Source organism: Scatophagus argus, chromosome 8, assembly GCF_020382885.2.
Source record: "Scatophagus argus isolate fScaArg1 chromosome 8, fScaArg1.pri, whole genome shotgun sequence".
Taxonomy (NCBI): Eukaryota; Metazoa; Chordata; class Actinopteri; family Scatophagidae; genus Scatophagus; species Scatophagus argus.
Window position 1 is genome coordinate 13,266,165 of NC_058500.1, and position 12,756 is coordinate 13,278,920.

The 12,756-nt window shown below is 38.0% G+C and overlaps 1 protein-coding gene across 2 annotated transcripts; it reads right to left on the reverse strand.

The window, feature by feature from the left end:
• Positions 1–211: 211 nt before the first annotated feature.
• Positions 212–11,886, reverse strand: phf8 (PHD finger protein 8). 2 transcript variants are annotated; one of them, XM_046396313.1, is made up of 22 exons: positions 11,568–11,886; positions 10,640–10,940; positions 9,722–9,807; positions 9,489–9,615; positions 9,016–9,176; positions 8,708–8,849; positions 8,420–8,606; positions 7,860–8,022; positions 7,446–7,533; positions 6,943–7,049; positions 6,738–6,829; positions 6,200–6,289; positions 5,780–6,061; positions 5,594–5,676; positions 5,327–5,496; positions 4,815–4,900; positions 3,969–4,090; positions 2,845–3,176; positions 2,621–2,716; positions 2,424–2,533; positions 1,976–2,336; positions 212–1,887 (listed from the first exon to the last, which is right to left on the reverse strand). In XM_046396313.1, the coding sequence occupies exons 2-22, from the start codon at positions 10,735–10,737 to the stop codon at positions 1,799–1,801; spliced, it is 3,072 nt and encodes a 1,023-aa protein (XP_046252269.1). In that variant the 5' UTR covers positions 10,738–10,940; positions 11,568–11,886; the 3' UTR covers positions 212–1,798. The 2 variants fall into 2 exon arrangements, with proteins under 2 accessions (XP_046252269.1, XP_046252270.1); XM_046396314.1 differs by lacking the exon at positions 5,594–5,676 and having other exon boundaries at positions 5,327–5,531.
• Positions 11,887–12,756: the final 870 nt, after the last annotated feature.

The window sequence follows — 12,756 nt, forward strand, 5'->3', positions numbered from 1 at the left end:
TAAATTGTACTTTCATTGTTAGAAATCAATGAGTGTACAGATGTTAATACAACAAAATATTACTTATTGTATCTTAATGACGATTCACCTTCGTGAATACAATGAAAACCGAGCTCTCCAATAGTCTGAAACACAGACAACAGAAAACCATTAATTGGGCCCACACACCTCACTTTTGGTGATACTAAAATAAATTCAATGAAAAACCAAATTTTGCCCAAGGTGTATTTTATCTGTTCCAGGTCATATTTAAACATGTCATGTTTAAAACACATAGTACACACCAACACAAGAGTGAATATCAACAATAATTAATATAAAATTAAATGGATGAAATAAAACCAGGGCATTTTCTTTTCCAGAACACTTCCACTATTACACTGAGACATCAACATGACAAACTAAGCATGACGATTACTGCGTACAAATATAAAAAATGAACTATTTTAGATATTTACCAAATACAGCAATGTGTCATGTACAAGTTATGTTAAGAAAGATTTCAAAGTTTTTGAACTATAAAAGAACTTAAATTACAACAAGTATTTACATATGAATTAATATCCTGCACCTTCACAATGTGTTCACACAGTTAAATCTAAATTACCCATTTAATCACTAGTACATTCTGTGAAGAGAAAGCACATGTCTAGATCTGGCCCAAGAATTCTGCCAACACTTGGGGAACAAATTACAACAATTTGCAGGAAACTAGTCTCTTAGAACCTTTTTCATAACATTTTTTTCTGCTCTTCCAATGTAGCTATATAAATTACAAATATTACAAATATTTACAATGGCAACTTAAACTGTAAAAAAATCTGACATAGCAATGGATCATTATTTTATACAGGTATTAAGTGGTTGAATATAATTAAAGTGGGGACCAAGAAGATGAAGTGGCAAAACCATTATATTTTAAAAGAGGTTAAATGATGGCAAAATGCTGTTAATAAATATGATCAGAATAAATAGAACTGTATGGTGTTACTCTTAGCACCAGTTAAGTGCTTTCTATTCCATATGTAGAGCTACAGTATATGAAGGAAAATTAGTTGTACAAACATCAGTGACAAATTCCCCAAAAAGAACCACATACATATGGTATACTGGGCACTAACCATGTGCACACACTGGATTTTGTCAAAAGAGTTGTGTAAGGACTGATCTACGGTTATCATTATCCCACACAAGGATGTGTTTTATGAGGTAAAATGAGGTAAAAGACAACTAAATACAATACTATAGGTAGATGACTGTATGTATTTAGGATTGCAAGAGGGCTACAGACATTATATTTTGACTGACTATAAAACGTGTTGTCTTTCCCTTTTAAAAATTTATGATGGACAGTAGACTGTCTTTGCATAAACAGAGTCACTAAAAATAGCCTAAAAAAATAAATTTAATCAATTTCTTATGGTTGTTTGTCTAGCTAGTTAAATCAATGTCCATTGTGTGACAGGCATTTCGAAATGCCTGTCACAATTTCCCCTTGCCAATGTCAAATGGTGTGTGATCATTACGAGGTTTCTAACACATTATTATTGTTTAAAGTAACAGATGTGTCTTTAAAAATACCTTTATGGAACTATGGATGAGTGAATGCCAAACAGCTGGCTAGAGTGAATGGTGTAGGACAGAATACAATGATATTCAATAACAAGTGAAAACAATAAACAAATTGAACTAGAGTATAAAATATAGATCACTATCTCTATTTCCTTCAGACCTATTTCCACAAAAGCAATTTTCTTCATTCCCACTTAAAAATCTTCTGCCACATTTCCAATATTTCTCACAAAAGAAGTTTGCCATTGCGGTGGATTTTCAGAATTTTTCCAAGTCTTTGTTTCGCAGTTGCAAGTCCTTTCTTTGGACGTCTCCCTACATTAAAGTGAAATGGGAAAATACATGAGAAAATTTGTCATCAACAGTGTGAACTTACTCAGTCGATATGTCAGATTATGCTTACCTTGGCCAACCCCTGTTGTGCCTTGGCTAGCTAAACCTGCAGGGGATGCACCAGAGTGAGAGCTGCTGTTCTGCGGAGACAGTGAAGGTCGGCGTGAAGTGAGAAATACACCAGGGGCCATGGCTCCACTGCCTCTAGGGCCTCCAGGGCCAAAAGGCCCTGGTCCTGCTGTGTATTCATGATCCAGCAGACTAGCAGAGAAGTAATCCATCCTCCTCTCTGGGCTGAAGTCTGCTGCAGACTCTGGAGCAGGTGGTGGTGAAGGTGGGGCTGGCTCAGTCTGAACAGGGAGAGGAGTGACTACAGGAGCAGGAGGACGCTGCTTTTTGGTGTACTTCCTTTTAGCAGGCTTTTGCTGTTCCTGTTTCAAAACCACAATAAAATACAAAACCACATCATTCACCTGGCATATACTTCCAACACCAATAGCTTTTGTTTCCAAACTCACTTGTTGTGCCAGCTTGGCAGCAGCTGCTGCTAGTCCAGTTTCCACAGATGCGACTCTGGCCCCTTCCCTGGCTGGTCGATCCTGTTTGGGAAGGGTAGGCATCACCCTGGCTATAAATGGAAAGAAATTATCAAAAGATCAACAATCAGAAATCTAAAAAGTGTGATCCATCTTGCTGCTATATTTAGGCTAGGTACCTTTTGGACTCCAAGGTGTGTCATCCCAGTTTTTCTTTCGCTTCATCTTAGCCTTGTTGGCATGGTCCTCCTCATCAGACTCCAAGGATGGGTAAACTTAAACAAAGATTTGATTATCATAATTAAACACTGGGATAAACTGGAAAAAATAACTATCAACTATTAACTTCAACTAGACTTGATGTGCGCAGCAGTAGGTGTAAGTAATTGAGCGTACTGCTCACCATAGTCTGAGTCTTTAAAACAGGTTCCCAGAGTCTCTTGCTCATCTGGACTCTCCTCATCACTGAGGTGACGGGCTGGTCGTTTAATTGGCCGTTTACCAGGCCGCTCGATGACGGGTTTCTTTTCGGGACTTCCTGTCTTTTTGACCCCTCCCGTCACCCATACAGCCCTGCCACCTTTTTCCTTGACCTTCCCCAATCCCTCGGTAAGGCCTCCAGAAATAGATAAGGGAGACGAAGAGGAAGAAGACGAGGACGAGGAAGGGGGGTTGGCCATGGACAGCATACCCTGAATGGCATCACGGGTACTTGGAGAGGCGGGGGCTTCCTCACTGAGATAAGGACAGAGTTGAGCTGTAATTCAACATCTCAAAATGACCCCGTAACAGGAAGATGTTTTCAAATTCTTAAGTAAAATTGCTAATAACTCACAGTAATACCGTTTTTTGAAAAGTTCTGCATTGACAATGTTACTTAAGTAAAAGTATGTAAGTATAATCAGGAAAATACACTTGAAGTATTGAAAGTGAACGTACTCAATGCAGAAAAATGTCTGCTGTGGCTATTATATTATGCTATATGATATCCTTATATTATTATTACTCATGCATTAATGTAAAAGCAGCACTTTACTGTTGTCATTCATTGAGGTGGAGCTCATTTTGAATTATTCTGTGCAGGACATGAAATGTTTTTACATGAAAAGTTAATGTAATGATTATCAAATGAGTTGCCAATTAATTTTTTGTCAATTTATTGATCAACTATTTGTGTCAACGGTGATTGTACATTTTCATATGTTTTGTGTGCAAAAAATCTAACTAAACTTGTCAATGACATGCAGTGAAGTGAAAAGTACAATATTTACCTCTGTAATGAAGTAGAAACAGAAAGTGGCGTGAAAAGGGAATACTCAAGTAAAGTACCTTAAATTTGTATTTGAGTACATGTACATTGTTACATTACCCCACTGCCTCCTGAACATAGCCTGCTGTCACAACCATTGCAAATATGTGAACTATGCAAGTTTTAAAGGTTGATGAAATCTTAAAACAACACAGTGACACATTTATACCAAATTGTGTTCTGACAATTGCTCTAGTCACTGATCGAGGAGATCTAACCTGAGTGCTGCAGAGTCCAAGCCCGCCACTTGCTTGCTGGCTTTCAATAAGTCCAGAATGCCTCCTGCACCACCCTTCACCCCATGAGCAGCTAGTGCTTCTTCATCTGTGGTGTAATCCTCCTGAAGCCACACAAACATGCTATTGTTACTACTGAACCAGTGGTGTAATAAACACTTTCTTACCTTGTGGATAATGCGGGACACGTTACACAAAGTGATGGCAGGAAGTGTTGTGTATACACCTTACAATTCCTGTTACATTTTTACTGTTTAACAATGACAGCCTTTGATTACAAATCATTAGCATTGTATTCCACTGAGAACAGAGTGTATTTTGCCAAAATGAAAAACTCAATGCTGTTTTACAAAATATATAATTTAAACTGGAGATCTCAGTGGTGATTGGTTGTTTATATTGTACAACATGTATGTAGACAGTGAACCAGCTTGATCACTCTGAAAACAGTGTTTATCATTGTGGGAAAATTAGCTTGATAAAGTAATCAACATAATGTTATTCAGCAGGGAAAAGGCAGTGAATTTAAGGAGCACCTACCAAGTAATACACAATTAGCAATAACCTGTCATTAGTTTTATGCTAAATCTATAGGCAGAATCTTGTACGTTTGGTATGAAAAACATAAACTAGCAAAAACTCACACCCATAATGTAGCCTTAAAGTCTTATGTAATCTTCCATAAACTAATTTGTAAACACTGCAGGGTGGCTGCAAAGGTATGTGTCAAATACTTTAAAGAATTTTTAATCTTTGGGACCAACTTATACTGACAGCATTCAGAACTGGCTATAGAAAACCTGACTGGTGTATCCATAATAAACTCACCTCAATGTCAAAGTCTACCTCTCCAGGCTCCCTGACGCGATTGGGGTCAGAGCAGGGTTTGGCTCTCGGCAGCTTCCTGGGAAGACCTAATGGCACATTTTAACACAATTAGGTCACCACAACAGGCTGGCATCTGAAACTACACTGATGACTGTATGGCATAATAAGTAAAACAAATGCAGTACCACAAAGTTCCACTGCATTTTGATACATGTATTTTTGTTGAAAGTGTTGGGGGGAAATAAAAACAAAAAAAAAAAAAAAAAAAAGAGAAAGTTTGGTGTCTGTGACTCTGTGACTGTCACAGGTCTCTAATAAGCCCAACCAATCATTTCATTCAGTCCGAATGAAGCTTTCAAAATCTCTTACTTGTACTGGTTCCTCCAACGTTCTCAACGCTGGCTTTAAGCAGTTAACATCCAATCATGATCTGTGGCAGGTATAAAAATACTGAGAGGGCTGAAAGAGGGTTCAATGTTAGAACATAAATGGACGGGGGGGCAAACTCTCACCACTTAATTTCTTTTTCTTGCTAGGTCCTGCAGGCTTACGTCGTGGAGGAGGGGTCTCATCAATCTGAAGCTCGTCCTCGGACTCCAAGTCAGACAAACTTGATCCCTCCATGGCAAGATGTTTGTACTTTCCTGCACTTCCTGCACCATTGCTGCTGCCGTCCTTCTTACTAATGCCAGAGGATTGACAGGTAAGACCCCAAACCTTTGGTAGGACCATACAATCACACAAATAATAGGAAGATAGCAAGTAGCTGCAAAGCTTACCCTTGAATTTTCCCATTTGTCAACACAAGTTTCAGTTTGCTTTTATTTAACTTTCCTTCAAACTCCTCTAAAGGCATATCCAACTGAAAGACCAATAAGAAATTAGAGCAAATATGATGAAATAGTCCGACACAGAAAATGCAAAATAAGCATTCCCAACATCACACACATTTTCTAACAACATACCTTGTTCTTGTTTTTGGATTTCCCAGGTTGAAATTTTTTGAGCGTATGTTTGGTGTGAATCTCAATGAGGTCAAGTTCTCCTGCTTCTGCCTTAAGTAGCCCTTTCTGGCTCTTCTTCTTGGTTCCTGGGAGCCCAAGACCCCCTAACACTTCCTTGGGCTTGGGTCCTTTCTTTTTTCCAGGGGGGCGTCCTGAATTCTGAGAGGTGGTCAGGGGAGCTTTAGAGAGTGGTGAGCCAGGAAACTGAGGTCCGGTGCGGCCAATGTTTTGCTGGAAGATGTCCTATCAAAACAGAAGAGTATTTTTAGTCATTAAAAACAAACAAGTAACATTTCAGCTTGTCCACATTAAAAAAAAAACAAACAAAAAAAAAAACAAAGCTAAAAACATGCACAAACTTTCATTAATTCTTCTTTTTACCTCAACCAGACGAATCTCCTTGGCCAAGTCCTTCACTAGTGTCTGAGTGTTAATGGTTTCCGGAATTTCTACTTCATGCTCTGCTAAAGCCTGGGTATGGGGAATATGAATTATTTCACACAATATTTTGCAGTCAAAGTTACATCTAAAATAACCCCTTTTAATTTAGCATTTTCTTTTTCAGTTGGCTTATCTAACTGCTGGTTTTAGCTTCATATTTAATGGAAAGATGTGAGAGTGGTTATGATGCTCTTACGTAATTTACACTTTAATTTCTCAAAATGGGAAATTTTCTTTTGTTGTGATTCATTCAGGTAAAAAAATGTTCTCTGCTTCACCTCTTATCAAAATATATTACTTTTATGGAATGATTCACATACAAATTATGACTATGTAGTAATAATAATTTTGCTGTTGCAATTTTATTCCATTTGTTGGCGCTTGCATACTATCTCGTATATTGCAATGTCACAGTTGGTTACGGAGGAAAATAAACCAAGTAATGAAACAATAATGACACACATAAGATTTTGCCAACCTCTTTACGGGTCCAGCTGCGGAAAGCATTGTTAAGGGCCTTAGCTCCATGAACCAGGTAAGTGGCAGGGTGTCTGCGGTTTTCTCTCAAACCTGTGAGAGAGAATATCACAGGGTTAATAATATCACAACAAACAATAAACACAGGCCACTCAAATAGTTCACATAAAGATGAAATACAAATATTACAAACTTAACTCGCTTACCTCTGAAAGTATCAAGAAGATGCTTTCCAACATACCAGCACACAGTCTCAAAGTTGGGAAATCTGAATAGGTCTGCTGTGCTTAATCTCTTCTCTATTTCATATGCCCTAAAAATGATAAGACAGCACAGCAAAAGTCAGACATTAATGGTTACTGCCACAAACTTTCTGATTATCTCTATAGAGATGGGAATAGAAATCAACAGCAAGAGATGTTTTAGACCATATGAAAAGGAAACAGATATGAGGAACTTAAGTCATTTGGGACTAAAAAGTCCTTAGCATAAATATGTTTGAGTTTCCACCATGTCTTAAGAGTCATGACACAGTCTTAACAAAGGCAGTTGTCTTTTCCCAAAACAACAAGGATCTGTCAAGTGTTTTTATTCCAGGTTCATTTTATGCTTTCACTATGTAACTACATGGAACAATTTGAAAAACAAACAATTACAAGTTTTAATTTCATCCTCATCTTGGTATGAAAATCGTCCTAATGAAACTAACCGCAGCTGCATATCGATGTTGAGACTATGCAAGAAGTTTCCTCCAAAGGCGAGGCAGTCGACTGGAGTCAGTACAGCATGAATCCAGCCTGGAAGACAAACGAAAAATCCCCTCCTAACATGTACTGAGACAAATTCAAACAGCCTGCTTGGAACAATAATGTGCGTCTGCTTTTCTATTTAAAAAAAAAAAACAACAAAACATGTAATTTCCACTTTCAGATACTTGAAATGGCATCTATTCCTTCTACCACATTAAAAATTCCATAATCTGTAACTATGCAAATTGTGTTTGTCACAAAATTTTCATGTAACATATTTTCAGGTGGAGAGGGACTTATGTCGATTCAGACTTATTTGGCTATCATTTCTCTGCAAAAACAAGTGTTGTAAAGAAGAAAATCTTACAGCTTACCTGTCGGAATGAACAAGGTGTTTCCTTGTTTGACAGAGCACTTGTAACACATATCAACTTGGTCTCCAAAGAACATCTCATTCTGGTTAGATGAGGAACTCCACCGCTCAAAAAGTGCCAAGTTGGCTGGGGTGGGGGAAATCAGATAGAAGATTTTCTCGCCCTGAATGGACATAGAGAGGCAAGCTCTAAATACTGATTTCTGCTCATGTCATTATCCACCTGCTGTTCATTTGCACTGTTTACCTCACCTACTTGCACTATACTTCCACCCTGCGCTACCTCACTTTTGGACTACCCCCAGAACCATATTTATTTTACTTATCTTATTTTATTTTGTTTTACCTTATTCTATTTTATTCTACTATTATATGTTACTCGTTACGTTCTATGTATGCACCAATCACCAAGACAAATTCTGAGTAATGTGAAACCTCCTCACTTACAATGGCAATAAAGACGTTTCTGATTTCTGAAATAGTTCACTTTCAAAAAAGAAAACATGTTCTGTAGTTACTTGTAAAGAAAGTGGCATGAAATGAAATTATTTTTCCTCTCACCTTCAGGACATGGTACCATACTGAAGTGCCTCCAAAGTCAATGTGGAAGTCTGTGTAGCTATCCTTCACTCCCATTAAGCAGTACTTCTGCACATTAGGGCGTTCAAACACAGACTCTTCAGGCCAGAGGTTTTCCACCCATGACAGTTTCCTCACAATCTTTGGAGTCTCCACCAAGTTTGATAGTCTGAAACACGTCATTAATAAACTGAATGTGGCAGAGACAGAGGCATAACATTAATTACAATGACAAAGTGAATAATGAGCAAACTGAATAAGCTTGTGTACCTCGTCTCAGAGAACTCCAGGCTGATGACATTAAGCACTCTCTCTCTGTTGGGACTGTTGTAGTATTCAACAAAATCTCCCAACCGCATCTTCAGGTCACACTGACGAGACACATCAATTACATCAATCTCTTTGTCTGCGCCTGCAATTAGAATAAAATGAACAAGTCTGAGGAAAGTGTAGATGACTTAGGTGTTATGTCAAACACCGCAGAGAAAACAAATATTAATTTCCCCAATACACATTAGCATTTGTGCATATGTATGTACACAGTGCATATGTATGTACTACATGTGTCAAAACTTTACCGATGTGGTGCTCGACATCACTGACGCTGAATGATGATGGAGGAAGGGTCATACCAAGGCCATCCCGCCTTAGCACCATGACAGGAACACTGAATGAATGCTCTTCCAGGAACTCAACTGTCAGCTGAGCCCCAGACGGCTTTAGCAAGACTTCATCAGCACTGTCATTGGAGCAAAAACAGATGTATGCAGGAGTTTTGATTATGATCACAGAAAGAAAATAGTGCTTTGAAAAACTGATGGCAGGTGATATGGTGAAAAATAATAATACATGGGTTAAGCACAGTTACTTCTATATTAGATCAACACAAGTACAAAACCTTGGAGTATCTTGTGTTCACACATCATGTTCTATTATTAAATCAATGTAATGTGCACTACAACCAGTCCATCTTTTAACAAAAATCACTGTAGTATCATTTCACTTGTGGACAATAAATTTTTGTCTTTGCAAGATGCTGGAAGAGACTTACTTTGGGAAGGTGCGGCTCCGTAGCTCCCTAACAAACTGTGGACTGCCTGTCTTAACAGGCCGACTTGGATCTCTTGCTCCAGCAGCACCATAATCTGTCTGCTTATTGCCTCCACGGCGTTTGCGCACTGAGAAAAACAAGAGATGAAAAAAAGAACAAATGTGTTATGTTAAAATAAACAAACTGGATCGTAACATTCTAAGAAAGGTATAAAATAAGGCAAGGTAACTTACTGACAGAGGGCCCATGGGTGACCTGACAGTTGGGGCAGTGATACAGGTCAATCTCAGCTGCTTTGTCCTCCTCCACTCCAACACAGCTAAACAGAAAACATTAATATATCAGTAAAAGAAAGTGAAGATCAAATAGCTGAACTGTGATGGGTTGATTACAAAGTAGGCTCTTTACTCTGCTGCCATCCACAAAGCGCTATAGGACTATACGCACCCACACAACACGGCTTAAGAACAGTTTCTACCCCACCACTATCAGGCTTTTGAACTCTCTGTGCCACCTGACCCCCCTCAGTATCCCAGGACTTGCTGCACCCACAACATCCACTCCCTTAGCACCCACTACTTCCACCCCTTAACACAACATTCCATGCTGCAACCCCAACACTCATGGGTCTTGTACAATGATCATTGTTCTACCTCTACTGTTACATTGCATCTCAGTGTTTACCAGTACTGCCCTGCTGTGCAATACTCTGCAGTATCATACTGTTGCACATTAATACTACTCTGTAGTTCAATACTTGGACTCCAATTACCACTTTGTCGTAAAATACCACTTTGCTGCTGTGCATACTCTGCACCTTATTTATTTATTCCTTGCAACTGTACATTTTTCTTAGGTAGGCCTGTATATCTATTTATATTTTTAGCTGTATATACTGCTGTACATTTTAGAACTTATCTATTGCTTCTTACTCTGTGGAGCTGTTGGCCTGCTCCGAACGACATCTCACTGTACTTGTTCGGTGACAATAAAGACTTCTACTCTAAGTAAACCCATAGGGATCAACTAAAACATCAAATATAACCACCACATAAAATATAATATCATTAAATAAAAACAATATATCATTTACATATCAATGTACACAGACAACAATATGGTCAACAGTGTTAAATCTGAAAATGACCTACCTTCCATGGAACCAGTCTTGACAAATGTCACACTCAATCATGAAGCGCGTGACATCATATGGTAGGCGACACAAGCAGTACACTGGCACTGATGCCATGTTGTGTGCATGTGTGAACTAGCTTTCAACAGTTAGTGATTTTAAGATGTTAAAATCTAATTCAGATGGTCATAACAAACAAACAAGGCTATATCAACAATGTAGTCCAGGTAAAGTTGCTTTTCAACAGAACTGTTAAGTCTGTCCCTTCACTTCGAGATTCCTGTTACTGATACACACGTCCACCAGGAATCATTTAAAGCCTGGAGAAATACAGGAGAAAGAAAAACGCTTGTTAATAACCTGACACTACGATAAGGCAATTACACTGCAAGCTCATTAGTACGTAATGTGAGTAAAAGAACCCTTCACAGAGTAGCTGTGAATTAAAACATGCTCCAATGACCTGAGATACAAGCTAAGTCAACGAGCTGGGTAACAAATATAGTCGTTTCGGGAGTATAACATTAATCTAAACAGAAACAAACAATTTCATGTTATTCATATAAATAACTTAAGAGATAACAATTAGGGTACAACATTATCGCATATTTTGAATTACAAATATTTTGCTTCTAACTAACTAGTTGGTAACAGTAACGTTAGCACTGTTTGTAAACACGCTATGCACCATCAATGTTGCGTTGCTATCGTAATGCTTAGCGTGTTTAGCAAGTAAGCTAACGTTAGCCATATTAGCCACAGATGCAGCTAACCCAAGCATTTGAGAAGATATTAGCGTTAACTTACACCAGAAAGCAGCTGGTGCAATTAATTTACCGTTTGAATTCAAAAGAAACGCCGCATGCACTCCACATAGCTGACTAATCTTTCCCAGACAAAGAAGCGTCGTTTGCTAGCGAAATTGACTTATAACGTTAGCTACTTACCGACATGAGCTGCGACAGGCCACGCATTGAAAAGCAGTTGTAATCCCTAAGCAAGCCCGGGGGTAGCTGCGGCCTTATTATACAACGTAAATTATTAGCAGTTTGGTTTACCACATTTTTGTTTATCAACTCCGTTATGCCCAAAGTATAAAAGTCAAGTCCAGAAATTAATTGGAACACAAAACCACTAACTCAAACAACCAAAACGTGCATAATAACTATAAATAACAACGTACTGAACTACATCAACGCCATTTCAAAGGCAGTAGCGTCAGCCCGTTGTTCGTCGCTATCTGCTATTGACAGAACAATAAAGTTGCGGACTGTCAAATGCCGAGTTGCATTCAGGGAAAAAAAACATGTTGGGGAATATTAATGCGGCAGCAAAGTTGCAGAAACGAGATCGTAGTAAGCATGCAAACTTGGTTTATTTGAAATTAGATAGATAGATAAATAGATAGATAGATAGACGTTTTATTGAACATAATTAAAATGTTTTGTTTTTGAGTTCGCTGTTTCATTTTCAAATCAACAATGGACCACTTTTGCCCTAAGTACATGCTGTAGTTTTTAGATTTTTAAATTAGTGTTTCCATTAACGTTATTTCAATTTGTTAATCAGCTTGCAGCTCCCTTGATATTTTTAATGGTTCAGGCTGAACATGCCATCACCTTAACTGAATAATTATAATTTTATCATTTCATATCATTTTTACTGTTGTCTTGTAATGCAGTGCAAACTTTAGAAATTACTCTTGCTTTACAGCATTTGTTAAAACTATTTTGTGCTGAGTTTTATTGCTGTAAGGTAATCACATAAATTTAACCTTTGACAAAAGCTAAAGCAGACATGTTCTTTGTGAAGAATCCCTATGTAAAAGTTAAAATATTTGCAAACTGATTTTCACTTTCTACTGCAGAGATGAGGTGTTTATTGGAAGGACAGAAATATATTAAAGTGTAGAAAGTATGATCTGTCTTAGAAAATGAAATTTAAAATATACATTATCAATATTAAATGTAAGTAGTGCATAAATGTTACGACTAAACAGCTATGTTGGCTTTCACACTGGTTTTGTAACAAAGTCTGATGTGCCACCTCAAATCTCCACATTAAGTCACTGTGGTGTGTAGGTGAACTCAGCTCTCAAGCTAAATTTTGACATGTAAAAAAAATGCACACACTCTC